The 15,372-nt window shown below is 40.1% G+C and overlaps 1 protein-coding gene across 4 annotated transcripts in view; it reads left to right on the top strand.

Annotated features, from left to right (window-relative positions):
- The window catches only part of LOC146005271 (uncharacterized), a 544,895-nt gene that overhangs the window by 343,434 nt on the left and 186,089 nt on the right, over positions 1-15,372 (top strand). For all 4 annotated transcript variants that reach the window (XM_083144386.1, XM_083144385.1, XM_083144388.1 and 1 more), the window contains one exon: positions 12,372-12,746. In XM_083144386.1, coding sequence (XP_083000512.1) covers positions 12,372-12,746 — 375 coding nt within the window. The remainder of the gene's footprint in view (positions 1-12,371; positions 12,747-15,372) is intronic.

The raw sequence follows: 15,372 nt of genomic DNA, 5'->3' as shown, positions 1-15,372 counted from the left end.
GTAGGCGTGGCTACTTCAAAGAAAGCCGCGGTCGTGACAAGTGATCTGTTGGCGGAGCAGGAAGGGAGAACTCCCGCGTACTCTACATACGCAGAGCTTACTCTTCAAAAACGAACGCTGCCATTGGGACTTTTCACTTTCCACGACTGTCTCTCCCACCCTTTTCTGTACCGTTAACAGCCGCGGGCCTTTCTCTACACTTTTATTCTTTATATTGGCCGACGGTTTTCACTTCGCCCTCGTTGTCCTGTTGAATTTGCAACAATGGAGCTAAGAGCATGCTATTGATTGATATTGAGGTCCTCTCATTGTGCCGAGAGCAGAAAAAATCAATTTGGGCCACTCAGCCTCTATTATGCAAATACTTTGCTCCGGAATCAGCTTCTTGCACGGAAGTTGATACAAGGTTCTCATTGCGCTAGAAAACTGGGAAAAGTCTGCATAAATAATCATCGAACACTTTATCTGTCAGCTAAAACATGGAGTGTTCTTTCTGCAGGGTTAACACCTGTAGAGTAAGATCATGTTCATATGTTCATCATATAAATAAAATACCTACAAGTGGAATGCTTATCCCGATAAATGATTCGTTTGATGAATATGAATATGAATAATACGTTGCATAAAAATTACATAAAAGTAATCACATTGGATTATTGTTATGAAAATGTTTTATGGTGAACTTAGTAAGAAAAAAACGGTCTTGTTCATGTGATGTTTGTGATTACCTCCTCGTCAATGTAATCTAAGCATTTATCCTTACCGTCGCGATAGATCTCAGTATGCGAGAAAGCAACGTAAAGAAAGAAAATAACAGTAGCTATACATAGGCGGGTGCCGAAATTCTAATGTTTGTCTACATTGGTTTACATTGATTCGACATAAAATGACCCCTCTCCCCTTTCTTCTCAAATTTAAATTGTGTTCATTTTCTTGCCCCAGGTTACTTTGCAAATGCAATATCAGTTTTGCGGCGGTTAGTACAGTCACCGACACTTCTTTGTTGTAACAATTCCATTGGAAGTCCATGGGACTTACTGTACAACCCCAGCTAAAATTATGGCTTCAGGATATACACTAGATCCAGCAGAATGTTCCACTGTTTACTTTATCCTCTTGGCTATAGAGTGGATATTAAATGGATTATACTTAACTTTAATGAAGTACTGACGCTCTCCAAACAATACCGGGACCTCCATAATGGCCTAGTGGTAACGTCGTCGTCTTGTAATCGAGGGGGTCCCGGGTTCGATACGCGATGGAGGTACATGGCTTAGTGGATCGGATCCCCACTTTAAACTGTAGGTCCAGTCCCGATTAGCCATGTGCATAAAGTGGACTCAAAACCCAACTCAAACAATAAAGAAAACCATAAGATATTTCGACCAGTAAACACTTTTGCGTTCTAATATGTAAATACTTGAAACTATGAAGTTTCATGTGTCTAATCTTTATTTTTCTTTGGAAAATCTGATTTTGCATTTACCAGACTTGTTTTTTGTTGAATGTTCGTGTCCGTCGCGTGCTCTTCCTTAGTATCATAATTGCCTGAAGTAGTTAACAAGCGATAAAGCAATTTTTGCATGAAAATCGTGCTGCGCCTTGGGTAGAGCAACACTCACGCCTATTTTTGCAAGGTAATTTGCTCCACAGTTCTGGCGTATCTCAGAACTCGGCGATTCACTGCTTCCTGAAGACTGGAAAAGCATTAAATTTGTGCTTGTAATGAAAAAACAGAAAGTGTGCTCCGGTAGATACGGTCTTAGTAATTTCTTACGGAAGTTCCCTTTACGTAACTACACCATTCTATTTTTTTATTTATTTTGTCTATGTTTTAATGTGCATAATGTTAAATTGAAGGTCATAGATGGTTACATGTTTACAACTTTACACTCCAATAACAAGAATTGTAATTGACATACATGATGATGCACTCAGATTTTTCAGCAAGATGACGCATCACCACATTGCGTTAGGATTGTGATCGATATTTTGAACGCAACGTTTCCAGCACGTTGGGTTGGTAGAGGTGGTACAATTGCCTGGCCTCCTAGGTCTCCTGATATTACACCCCTGAACTTTTTTTTGTGGGTTGTATCAAGGTCAAAGTGTACCAAATCCCTGTTATTAAGTTTGATGATGTAAAGGCCAGAATAACCAATGCTACGCGAGGTGGAATACCGTTTAGATGCTGTACGCGCAACCAAAAGTGCGCATGTCGAAGTGGACTGAACGGCGAAAAACAGCCTTTGTTGGTTGTTGTTTTAAGTCCACTTTATGCAGAGAGAGGTTAATCGGGATGTTCTGTGAAACAAGAGTACAATGTTTGAGAATAAGATGTTCGCCGCATTTTTGCACAAACTGTCTCAAAATAAGGTAAAAACTTGGTCTTGAAATTTGGAAATAATTTCCTCGAGAATCTGTAGAAGAAAGTCGTTACTGAATGCTGAAACTACCATTTTTATTGGTGCCGTTATCGCAGAATTTGAACTTTACGCCATTAATGTGTGTGTGTTTTTCTTTCTTTCACTTATTCGCTCGAGTCTCCCACGCTCGAGCGTTTACAGTGAAATATCACTTTAATGCGACAATAATCGTACATACATATTTGTAAAATATCCGTCCTGGCAGTTTTAGCCGACAATCATCTATTTCATTTCCATATATCACTGCATAAGATATGTAAGATAGACTGAACTACATTTTAACATGGAGATAAAAACTATCTGTACGGAAGTTTCAATATCACTCACTGCGTCTTTCACTTCACGATATATATTTGAGGGCCCACTACGACAGACAAATTACGGTAATACGTGCATGTATACTTGGCTTCCAGTGTACACCGCTCGTTTTGCCTGTTCGAGCGTTCTTCGCTCGAGTGAAGAAGCTTTTTAATTCCACACGCTCTCTAGCGTCGTCCGTTCGAACTATTTGGCGCTCGAGCGAAATCTTCTTCCTTCAGCACTCTAGTGTGTAATATCAATAACAGTCATTCTAGTTTTTTGAACTTTTAACCACTGTTATTTTTTAAAAGAGATTTACCTACGTTTCGGAGGCTGAATCTGCCTCCGTCTTTAGGGTAGCGTGTAGTCTGTTAGGTCACATAAATGGTTGCCTAGGATGATTATTCTTGGTGGCCTAGGCTCCATCGCGTCTGTGGGTCACAAGGACCTCTATATACAAAAAAATGCCAGGTAAGATTATGAGTGGCCCAGGCTCCACTTTGTCAGATGACCACGTCAAGGTCACGATCAAGGCTTCGTGTGGCACCGTTAGGTTTCCGCCTTGATCTCCGGGTACTGGACCGCCCCGGATTGCATGTTGACTTAAATCGGGGTTGGTGTACAATGTGTATGAATAGTCTATAGAGATTATGCGTGAGATCTCATGTACACTTTGGGCCCCTCATAATCTTACCTGGCATTTTTTTGTATATAGAGGTCCTTGTGACCGACAGACGCGATGGAGCCTAGGCCACCAAGAATAATCCTCCTAGGCAACTATTTATGTGACCTAACAGACTACACGCTACCCTGAAGACGGAGGCAGATTCAGCCTCCGAAACGTAGGTAAATCTCTTTTAAAAAATAACAGTGGTTAAAAGTCGAAAAAACTAGAATGAATAAATCACCACTGATTAGCTACAACGAAAATTCAATAACAATGTACAGTCACGGACACTTCTGGGTTGTAACAATTCCATTGATAGTTACAGCCCAAGTTTCGGTGACTGCAGACTCCATATAATGAACTACATCCGTGAAATGACTGGACCTCCCTCCCTTCCCCGTACATGCCCTCCCTAATTCATGACATGCATGCCACAATCAGACCGGAAGAAAGGTTCCAGGCAAGTAATAAGATATGTAAACATAAGCAAAAACTATTTGTAAAATTCTTAGAAGATTGATGCACATAACCGAAGTAAACAACCACCTGTCAAATCGCTCAGAAATTTTCCCCTCTCGTGCATTGCAATTAGGCGAGCATGAAACGTAAGGAAGTGTGTGGTTGCGTGAGAGAATTCTAATTGTGTGCAACCGGTTTCGGCAAGTGTTGATTCGGGTGAGCATCGGCATTTCTTTGTTGCACTTTTCCACGTCGTCTTGTTGCAATGTACCCAGCAGTTGAGCATGTCTCGAGATTTCAGTTAAATTGATCCACACGTTAAGTGCCAGACGGTCCTCTTCTTGCAACAACGTGAGTTGCCAGTCCGTATCTTGCACCACTTGCAGTTGAAAGATGGAAAGAAGTTGCATCAGTAATCAATGGTATTTTAAATTAATATTAGCCCAACAGATGGCGCTAATTGTCTTAATCGACTGAATCCAGAAGAACTTGGATGAACGATCAACTGAAGTTCTTAACTCAAGATTTTTATTAAGGAACACGGTGGTTCGGATCCCACTTTAAACTGTAGGTCCAGTCCCCATTAGCCTCACTGTGCATAAAGTAGACTTAAAACACCAACTCAATGAAAAATTAAAATAAAAATATTAAGGAATAGTACCAGGTGGCCACAATTAAACTTCCGCTCCTCAGAGCCCTCTGGTGCCCGTTCGAAGCGACGGATTGCGCTGAGACTTGGCATGGAGGCTATGGAGACCATGGAAAAGTGAATGTTGACGAAAACAATAGTTGACATTTTCACCACCAGGTGGAAATGTGGCGCTTAGAATTAAATTTCCCTGCTGAGAGCCCTTCGGAGCTCGTTCGAAGCGACGGTTTGCGCTGAGACTTGGTATCGAGGCTATGGAGACAATGGAGAAGTGAATGTTGACGAAACAATAGTTGAAAGTTTCACCACCAGGTGCAAATGTGGCGCTTAGAATTAAATTTCCCTACTCAGAGCCCCCTGGAGTCCCTGTATGTTCTTCACTGTGCATCAGATTTCAGTGCCACATTTGAACCTGGGGGTGAGAATTTAAACTATTTTTTCTTCGTCAGCATTCGCTTCCCCCATGGTCTCCATAGTCTCTATACCAAGCTTTACCGCAATCCGTTGCTTATATACATACATTCGCGCGCGCGCGCATGTAACAAATACATACAAATTTATGCTGAAACAAGCTATGTACCACATGTATCCTTAATTATTATTACTAAGTACTCCATGGCGAGGCAGCACTCGAAGTTATAGGGGCAAGCGGATTTTTCATTTGGTGACGCTTAGTCAAGGCAACGTGTCCCATCGCCGCTGTTTTGTGGCTTTCGAGTACGTAGCCCGCTACTACTTTGAAGTAGCGGACCAATTTTCCTCACGATGCTGGATTAACACGGAAATTTTGAGGACCCCCACTTGGTTTCGAACCCGGGGCCGCTCGCACTAAGGGCGAGAACGCCAACTATTTGGCTACGTGGGAGTCATTAATATTACACGTATTACTGGTAGAAGCATAGATGTCACAATCGTCTGTGTACCTATAATTTCTTCTGATTTGTGCATACGTCTACTAGCCTGGGTAATCCCATTGGAAGTCAACGCAAGTGAAGGCAAAGATTCGTAGATCGAACACACATTCACCATGCAGCGTTGCCGGCTTGAAATGTGTACCATCCCCAAAGGGAAATAGACCGCTGTCATTCATGATCTTTCCAACAAATATTGAGCCATTTCTGATTAACGTTTGCTAAAGGTGGACTGCAAAAAGGGAGAATATACATTAACGTTAACCTGCGAAAGAATATGGCCGCATAATGTCGTGTCTCCGAGTGTAGTCACCAGCACCGTGTTAAAAAAAATGTGATGTGAACATGACATGCGTGCCTACGCAGTGAAAAGCAGATGTCTTGAGGAACTGGGAAGTAATTTCTCCTGTCCACTACGTAGACTTTTATGTTTTTGGTACATCTTTCATGTTACGTGAATGACCAGGCGTAACTAGGAAAAATATTACGGAAAGAAACAGGAAGACGAGTCGCATACAAATGGTAGATTTTTAGTTACATATGCAACATTTCCCATTGTGCTTTTTGACCTAATGCAGCTACAAACAGCTTTCACTTCCTTTTTGCGAAAGTCTGCAGTTTCTTCACGAAATTTCGCAGCGACAGCTTTATTTTAATAAAATAATAATAACTTGGAAGAGAATTGGTCTGTCGCGAGAACACCTTTTCGAAAGCATTATTTTTCGGAGGTCATGGTTCGACTTATTGGCAGTGTTCTGAAGCTGTCTTTCACAACGAAGTATTTCATCATATCATCACTCACCCTCATCGTCTCGATTAGCAAAAAGCGACAGAAGTAAGGGGGCGCTATATAACAAAACATACAAACACTATGTCAATAGCGTCTCCTTTTGAAAGTAGGGTAGCGGAAGCTACAAAACACCCACCCACCCCTTTATTTATCAAGTATTTTCTGTATTATAAAGGGTGTTCCATAAAGTGCGCAGGTTTTAAATCGCGTCATTTTTTTTTGTTTGAAGGTTGGCAACACTGTTCTTATCATTTTCGTTATCTCTTATCATTCCGATTGTTAATTGAGCATTTTTTTCTTTAGATGTTCAGTTGAGTTGCCATGGAGCGGTTCACTATCGAGCAACGCGTCGTTATTTTGAAACACATTACAGAAACGGGGAGTGGCCTGCTCTGGATGAACTGGATACCGTGAATATGTGATTTCCCGTACTTTTCTATTGTTGTCGGGGTGTCGGGAATAAACATCCGTTAAGCAAACAATGCATACCTACCGCATAGTCGACAGTTTACGAACTGTCTCTGCAGAGCACTCCCCCTTTCTGTAATGTGTTTTCAAAATAACGACGTGTTAGTCGATAGAGAACCGCTCCATGGCAACTCAACTGAACATCTGAAAAAGAAACAAAAACAATTGCTCAATTAATAATCGGAATGATAAGAGCTAACGAAAATGATAAGAACAGTGTTGTCAACCTTCAAACAAAAAAATACGATTTAGAACCTACGCACTTTATGAAACACCCTTTACAAGTAAGTAAAGTGTTACTTTCATTCCTGTAAAGGAATTTGGTGTTAACCGACACAGACAGTCCTAGGAGGTGTTAAAATAACCCAGATAAACAGCTGCAATCAAATCCATTTTAACACCACTGAGGTTAAACCAAAATGTAGCGTGAACCTCCTCCGAACACTATTTTTTTTTTTTTTTATTTCTTTCCGTCCAATGTGCATGCATAAACTATAGACCAGCCTATCTGTTCTGTAGCATAGGATTCCAATTCTTTATTCTTCGTCTGGCTTTCAGTCTTCCAAGGCATGTCTCTTCAGTGACACACCTGATAACAAACAGAGAAAGCAGCGTCACATTTCTGAAATTTCCATTGTAACCCATAGTTTTGGTTTACTTGCAGGATTACAATTACCGAAGTCTAAAGCTGTTATTTTCATTCACGTACTGTTCTTCGGTTTGTTGGGTGTGTCGGGTTCTTGAGGTGCATGGAACGTATCTTGATCTTAACCTTTACTTCCTCTAAACCCATAATCAGCTGTATAAGGCTTTGTACAGGCATCGGTATAGAATCTCACTTTCACCAAAAACCCCGATCTACAACGATCTGAAAGGTTCATTCGACTTTCACGTGCACCTAAAGACACCCTCCTGCTCTTGACAACGGGTTGTGGATATGGTTTCTTCGAACCCTATAACGTATGTAGCTATATTTTCATACAGTGGTTTTTGAAAATAAATCCGGTACACATATTCCAGTAATTTATTTCCAAATATCTGGGCAATATGGTACCCGTATGCGTATTTACAAACCCTAGAGTGCTGCAGAACCAGAGGTACATAACTCTCTCTTATTGACTGCGTACTGGAAGAGTTTGTGTTCCTTGTACGTCGTTCCTTGTTTGTCTTTTTACAGCATAAGTATGGAAAGAGCAGACTCCTGATTATTTAGAAATAAAATTTATAATGAAATTGTCGAAATTATGCATTTGTATGGCAATTTTATTTTTTTTAAAATCGTTTTCAGGTTATAAAAATCAATACAAGCTAATCGTGAATAATAATGTTGATATCTCTGAAAGCGCTTGTAGCATATACGAAGTGATTGATTACTGCATTAAAGGCGACATTTCATATCTTGGAATATACTAAATAAATCAATTTCTGTATAATCAACAATGGACGTGACATTGAAAACATACAATAAATGAGACTGTGCATAAGTAATGTTTGCACTGATGTGACTTAAAATAAGAAAACCACTAACTTCAATCAGAGTTCTGATTTTCTTTCAAAACCTTATTTTTAAAAAAAATGTGCTCAAAATTAACCTGTTTGAAGGGCTTTCTTATCTTGTTGGGATGGATCTCTTAAATAAACATTGTCAATTTGAACCCTGCCATCTAGCGTTACCTTGAAGGAACACTGTATTAACTTCCGGAATGAGAGCCAATCAGAAGCCACATATCGCTGGAGATTCTGTAGCACTATAGGGTTTGTAAATACGCTACCCGTATAACTGGAGTGCATAGTATTTCGCTGCGCTTAAGTAAAAACCACTGTCGTGCCTAGGAGGATCTTAACGGGATATTTATGTTGTCATGCTAGTCCTTTGCATTGCAATCCTTTCTTGCATTTAATCTTTTTTAGGGATGGTGAACCAAAGATAGGGGGGTTTCAAGACCGGTTAAGAGCCAATGGGATCGATGCGCTGACCACGCGTTACCAAATGAAAAGGAAGCTCTTGGACCTCAAAGGGATGTCCCACCATGTCTGTTGTATCAGTTCAGTTCTTGCAGCAGTGGTAGGCAAATGGAGTGAATGTTTTCACCGCTCGTTCTCCACCTGTAGTGAGTGAAAAAAAACTGCTCGACTTGACGCGTGTGATTTATATCCCTGCCCATATATGATCGCAATTGATTGCGTCTGCAATTACCGTATCAAAATTAGATCCAAGTTTCAATTATGTTTGATTTGTCGATTGGCCTGGTTTGGACTCTTGACTTCAAAACAAACACGGTCGTTCCCTTTACCTTGAAGGCATGGTGCCATTTTTTTCTCTTTTACGAGTTGTAACTATCCTTTATGGGGGAGTAACTCCGTCTCTAAGAACGCTGTAATCTTCCAACAGCGGTACTTCTTTTGCAATCCCATCGGTTCCATGGTTGGTTATGTTTGTCGAATTTCCATATTGCGAAAGTTCGAGCAGTCAGTTCTTTGTTTAGAGAACGCCGGTTTGGCATTCAGTAAACCCAAGTTTCTTTCATAGCTTGAACGGATCGACCATTTCACGAATAACACTGTCGTCCTGTAGCCAAGGCGTTCCAGGTTGAATTCCTGGTTGAGGCATATTTCATTGTTCAGATCTTACTTAACAAAAGAGCTGTGGAGCATGTTCCGATTAGCCTATTTGTATATAAAGCAATGAAAAAATCCTGGATGAACAGGAAATTTTAACCTGCCACTATATTAGTTACACTACATATTGTTGAGTTTTGTTTTCAAGTCCACTTTATGCACAGAGAGGCTAATCGGAACTGGACCTACAGTTTAAAGTGTGATCCGAACCACTCACTATGTACTTCCACTATTTAAGATCCCCGCGTTCATGTTGGAACGCTACGATCGAGCCCGTGATCCCTTGATTACAAGGCCGAAGAGACCTGCTTATACTACAGTATTCAAGCTCCCTTCTCCCTCATTCCTTCAAAAGCACCTGCTTCCACAATATTTAAAAATATATTTTGATTATCATGGTATCATTGTTGCTACATGTTCTGTGTTGTAACTTTTTTAAGTTCTTAGAATTTTCGGGTAGCCCTTTGGCCCTCTTACTAAAATATTTCTGGCATCGCAACTGTACGAGTTATCCTACTTGTACGTTTATGTGGGATGCGAGCCGCTTTTGAAAGATTACTGTATTTTATGAATTAGTACGTATAACACCGAATAACGTATAAATGCATTACGTACAAATCAGTAGCGTATACTGAATCCAATATCTGGGCTATCTCACTATGTCACTGGTCCTAGGCTATGAGACATAAATTTACCAGCTGCTAAGAAATCAGGTTGCCAACTCATAGAAAATCAGGTTGCCAACTTATAAGAAATCAAGTTGCCAACTTATAAGAAATCAGGTTACCAACTCATAAGAAATCAGGTTGCCAACTCATAAGAAATCAGGTTACCAACTCCAGAATCAGCATCATCATCTCACTGATATGAATAATATTATTTACAATTTCTGATCGATTATTCTCCTGTATTTTATTCTCTAGACTTCAGGCTTCGCAGATAGCCTAGCTAGCCCAGAATATACGCTCCTGGTACAAATAAGATTTAATCAGCACGTATTTAAATTGTATTTTCCCGGGACCTACAGTAATTTACGTATAGAACAGAATTACGCAGAACTGAGTTACGTATAAAGCAGTCTCAACTGTAATGTATATATATATATATATATATATATATATATATATATATATATATATATATATATATATATATATATATATATATATATCGTATCTGACAACTTTTCCACTGAAGCATGGACTTGCTCCTTTACGCCGATTGAATTTGCATTGCGAGAATATGGCGTTGCTGTCAACACGAAACGATCATTTCCGAGAACCAAAATTCTCCGCTCAAAGACGGGCTATAAAAATTGCCCAACGTTATTGTCCCGGTTTGCTTTGTAAGGAGGTCGTAGGTCACGGTCTCCCTGGCCCTTCGCCACGGCCATTAACTGCACGAGCGGTGATTTATCGTTCCTCTCGCTCCGCTTGATGAATTAATCCATAACTTGACCTAGGATACTGCGAAGGGTGGTGCCGGGCCACGAGAGGGCGGATTGATCTAATTTCTTTCCTTTTCCTTCGAAGGATGCTTTCAGACCGAAGCGACAAGCGACACGGGTCCCATCCATTCTGTAGGAAAGCGTTCACTGCGCTGAGAAAACAACACGGTTCGAGCGACAAGCGGTACGTGCAGCTTGTCGTGTCTCTTCGATGCGAAAGGTTGAATTTATTTCTGAAGGTTCGTTTCCAAGTGATACATGTCGCTTCGGTCTGAAATCTCTCTTTAGAAGTAAAGTAAAATTTACAGCAAGTAACATTTTTTTACAGAAATACTTTAGTTATTAATTTTACATTTTCTATTAAATGTATATATTATAACATATACTCGTAGAGAAATAGTTTGTCCTCACTCACTGACTCAAACCCGTGGACCTAGAAAACTGAAAGTTTAAGGATGTACTCCTCTTATGACGTAAGCAGTTTTCCAAAATTAATCCCCTATGGTGCGGGGCAGAGGATGGTAAAACTTTTTAATATTGATACGTTAACAGCCTAAACTCCTGGACGTAGGAGCATGAAAAATATCCTCTACAAACACATATATGTATGTGTCATCGTGCGTGTGTGTGTATGTACGTATATTGCGGAGATCTATATAAACGGACTCCAACCACCTCTCGCCACTCCCACTAGCTCACTTCCAAGGCTGATGTTATGTCCTTCTAATTTTCTTAGTTCTTATATATTGACTAGCCGGACCCCATGGTCGAGTGGTTAGCACATCGCGCTGCGACGCTGGACGTCCTGGGTTCGAATCCCGCTCATGCATGGTTGTTTGTAAATGTCCATTTCATCCTCATCCCATGGAAGGCAGTGGCAAACCACCATGGGTTCACCTTGCTCAGCGACCTTCCGGTCAAAAGACCTGCCTTCGGCAGACAACTCATCATCATCATATATTGACTCTCATGTGCATACTGACTGAGTTCTGGATACGGTAATGCTCCTGCTTCTTGAAGTGCATATTATATGTGAGATCTCTTGTTGTTTCCATTTGCATTCATTTGAATACACTGCACTTAAACTATATATGTAATAATAAGTCATACAATAAATATAAATTTTACAAACGATTGAAAAAATCATAAGACACATTAAAGGACACAATAATATTAATAAATTGAGAATATGTTTAAATAATGATAAATATAAATATAGTATACAATATATGCATGTAGTTCTTGTAATATTCCATAATGTGAGTTATGGATTCTTCTTTCCGAAGAATATAAACGGACTAATGAACACGCCTATTATTCTTATGAAAACTAATTTCTGATAGTAACCGATATTGACTAAACAAATGCTTCATAATTATGTACGGGCTTGCCCCATGACATAGTGGTAACGTCGTCATCATGCAGTCAAGGGGTTGCGGTTTCGATACACATAGTGGTTCGGATCCCACTCTAAACTGTAGGTCCAGTCCCAATTAGCCTTACTTAAAACCAAAACTCAAACAAACCATGACCCAAGCGTACGAAGGAACAAAGTAACATAAACTTGTTGTTGAAACTTGAAAACTGCTAATATAATTTTATTATAATATTCCTTCCTTCTTTGTATCTTTCCAGATGTAGTGGCTAGCACCAGAAGAGACTTCCGGATGAGAGCGAGAAGCATCTACTCGGACGACCGGAGCAAGAGTTCCTCTTCCTCCTCCACGGACCCCGGAACCCCCAGGTTCACCTTCGTGGACGTCAGGATACCCGAAGTGCCCCCGGAATCCGCCAAGCGTGGTGCCCAGGGCCCACCTGCTGGGGATGAGGTTCCTCTGAGACTGGAACCTCTTTCGGCGGAGGTTCTCCAAGAGAAGTTGACGCCGGGGAAACCCTCTTCAGGGGGTGACGACCTTCGGTCCTCTCCGAGTTGGGTGACGGTGCGGCAGCCTGCGAGGGTTGTGGTTGACGACGGCGATTTTGGACCTCAGAGGAGAGAGAATCCGCCGAGTGAGTACTGAAATTGTATATTATTAGATGTAGTAATAGCGCAGGGTGTTTCAGAAGTCTCGTCACCCTAACCATATATTTTTAATACTCTCTATTTACATTGTCAATTTATTTTATACAAGAACCTTTAAAAACTAATTAATAAGGTAAGTAGGAGAGATTTTTTTTTTTCAGAATAATAATTTAGGGAGGGATAGAGGAATAAATGAATAAATAGAATAGCCGATCTCCGTGGTGGAGTGTTAGCACAGTATGATACGACGCCAAGGGTCCCTGGTTCGAATCCAGGCCTGATCATGTGAGCGTCCTTCATGATGTCATCACTCATGTTCGCGAATAACCAAAATCTGAAGGAAAGCCACGCTCAATATAACACAATCTGAAATTAAAACAAGATAAACTGTCAACGTAAAGTAGTGTAAAATATCCCAAGAGACGAAGCTTCAAGATGCAAAAAACCCACTTATGGTTTTCAAATTTTTTTGGATGGAAGTTAAAGTTGCGCGTATTTTGAAACACATTGTAGCAAAATGCAAGTAAAGGATGTTTTTTTAAGAGTGATAGAACTTTCGATAGGAATAGCTGTCATTTGTTTTGTTTTGATGACATGTTGTTTTGTCATTTCATATCAGTGAGTATTGGCAAATGATCATGGAAAGACTGACGACACAACAACGTTTACAAATTGTGGAAATATATTTCCAAAATCAATGTTCTGTTCGCCAAACGTAAAGAGCACTTCGGAAATATCGGTGCTGTCAGTGAATTGGCCTCACAAGATCATGGGACCTAACGCCACTGGATTATTTTCTTTGGGATATCTAAAGTCTCTGGTTTATGCTGATAAACCAGCAACAATTGACGCTTTGGAAGCCAACATAACTCGTGTTATTAACGACATACGTTCCCAATTACTTGAAAACTTGGTTCAAAATTGGACTGATCGAATCCGGTTCATCACAGATAGTCGTGGTGGAAATATGCCGGAAATTATTTCCAAAAAGTAAATGTCAGAAAGTTGTCTTTGAAATGAAAACACAATTGGCTTCAAACTTATTTTTTTATGTGTTTTATTTCAATTCAAAGTTCTATCACTCTAAAAAAAACACCCTATATAAGGATTTGATTCATTAATGTACGTGTTCCTACCGACTCGTTGTAGCTATAGGTCACGTAAATAAAACTGAGTACCAAATGATTTATCAAGTTTTTGGAGCACTTGCTCCATTCAGTAGGGATAAGAACGGCGAGCATTTGCTCGTTCACTAGGGTAACAACAGCAATACTTCCATTGCCACCTCCATCTTCGTGGCCAAACGTTATTCCAGTCGTTTATATTTAATTTCCATGTTCTCCCCCGTTCCCATTTATACTTTTCGTGATTATTTCATCAGGTTTCTTCGCCACTTCATAGTTTCATATTAATTCCTGTTTTGAACCTCTGTTGATCTCTTATATCCATTTTGACATTATTCCTTTCGCACTTATTTTGTAACTTTGTATTCTTCGTTCATCAACTTTCATCACAGACAGTAGCAGCCTGGCCAATGAGTACTCGTTCCATATTGTAAATCATCACTTTCGCAAATCCTTGAATGACGGGACTTTCATGGTACGTTAGAAAGGAACTCTTTGTAAGTGAAATGCCACCACACGCCTAAGCGCTTCATTTATTCATTTTGCCGGAGCAGGTTATAAATTATCTTCTGGTAATGGAATCGGCAATAAGTTCCTGATAGAGAAATGCTTTCTCTTCCATTGTTCGTCTCTTTTTTTCTTTCTTTCTCTATCGATGCCTTCGAGTGAAATGTGTACCTGTTCAACCCACTGCCAGGTCGACGTTTGATTGGTTGCCCATATTGGGCGAAAACTGTCATGTTGGGCTTGAGAAATATTGATGACGTACAAGAAGAAGGTGGTCCAATGGGGGAACACGGGAATACTGCGGTGTGTTGATCCTTTGACCACGGCCAACACCTTTTTATGATACAAGACCTGAGCAGACTGTTTACATGCAACGTCATAAGTGGTAGGTCATGGATCACAATCAGTATTACAGTCACAGATTCGTGTTTTTTTACGCTATAAGTAATTACTATAAACAAAGTACATTGCGTTCATTGATGACAAAGTATGACTGACCTGTAAATAATCAGGTAGATATCCGCTTGATATGTCTGAAGAAGTGACATATAGTAGATTTGGTTCAGGAAACGTTTTTCAAATATCAGGGCTAAGAATCACGGACATCAGACATCTCTGCCTCGTCTTAATTTTACAGGAGTGTTTGTCGTTCTTAGTTTCGTTACGATCCCTAAAACAACTAAGAACCTAAGTGTTTTGTTCATTAATAATCTTATATAGCCAAACTATTACTGTATAAATAAAGAGACAGTACGTCACCCACCCAAGTGTTTTGCATGTCTGAATAGGTCGAATAGTATAGATAATTTTTCATATATTGTCTCTTGAGAGTTTATTAATTATGTTCCTTTAGAGACATGGATTACCGAAGTTTCTGTGGTTGTGTAACGATCTGTCAACTACTGGCGGATATTTGAGCCGTCGGGATATGTTAAACGATTGATGGACTGAAGCAGCTGCAGAATGTGCTGATCATGTCGTA

Source organism: Lepisma saccharinum, chromosome 23 (assembly GCF_977018435.1).
Source record: "Lepisma saccharinum chromosome 23, izLepSacc3.1, whole genome shotgun sequence".
NCBI classification, from domain to species: domain Eukaryota; kingdom Metazoa; phylum Arthropoda; class Insecta; order Zygentoma; family Lepismatidae; genus Lepisma; species Lepisma saccharinum.
This window is presented reverse-complemented; position numbering and strand designations above follow the sequence as displayed.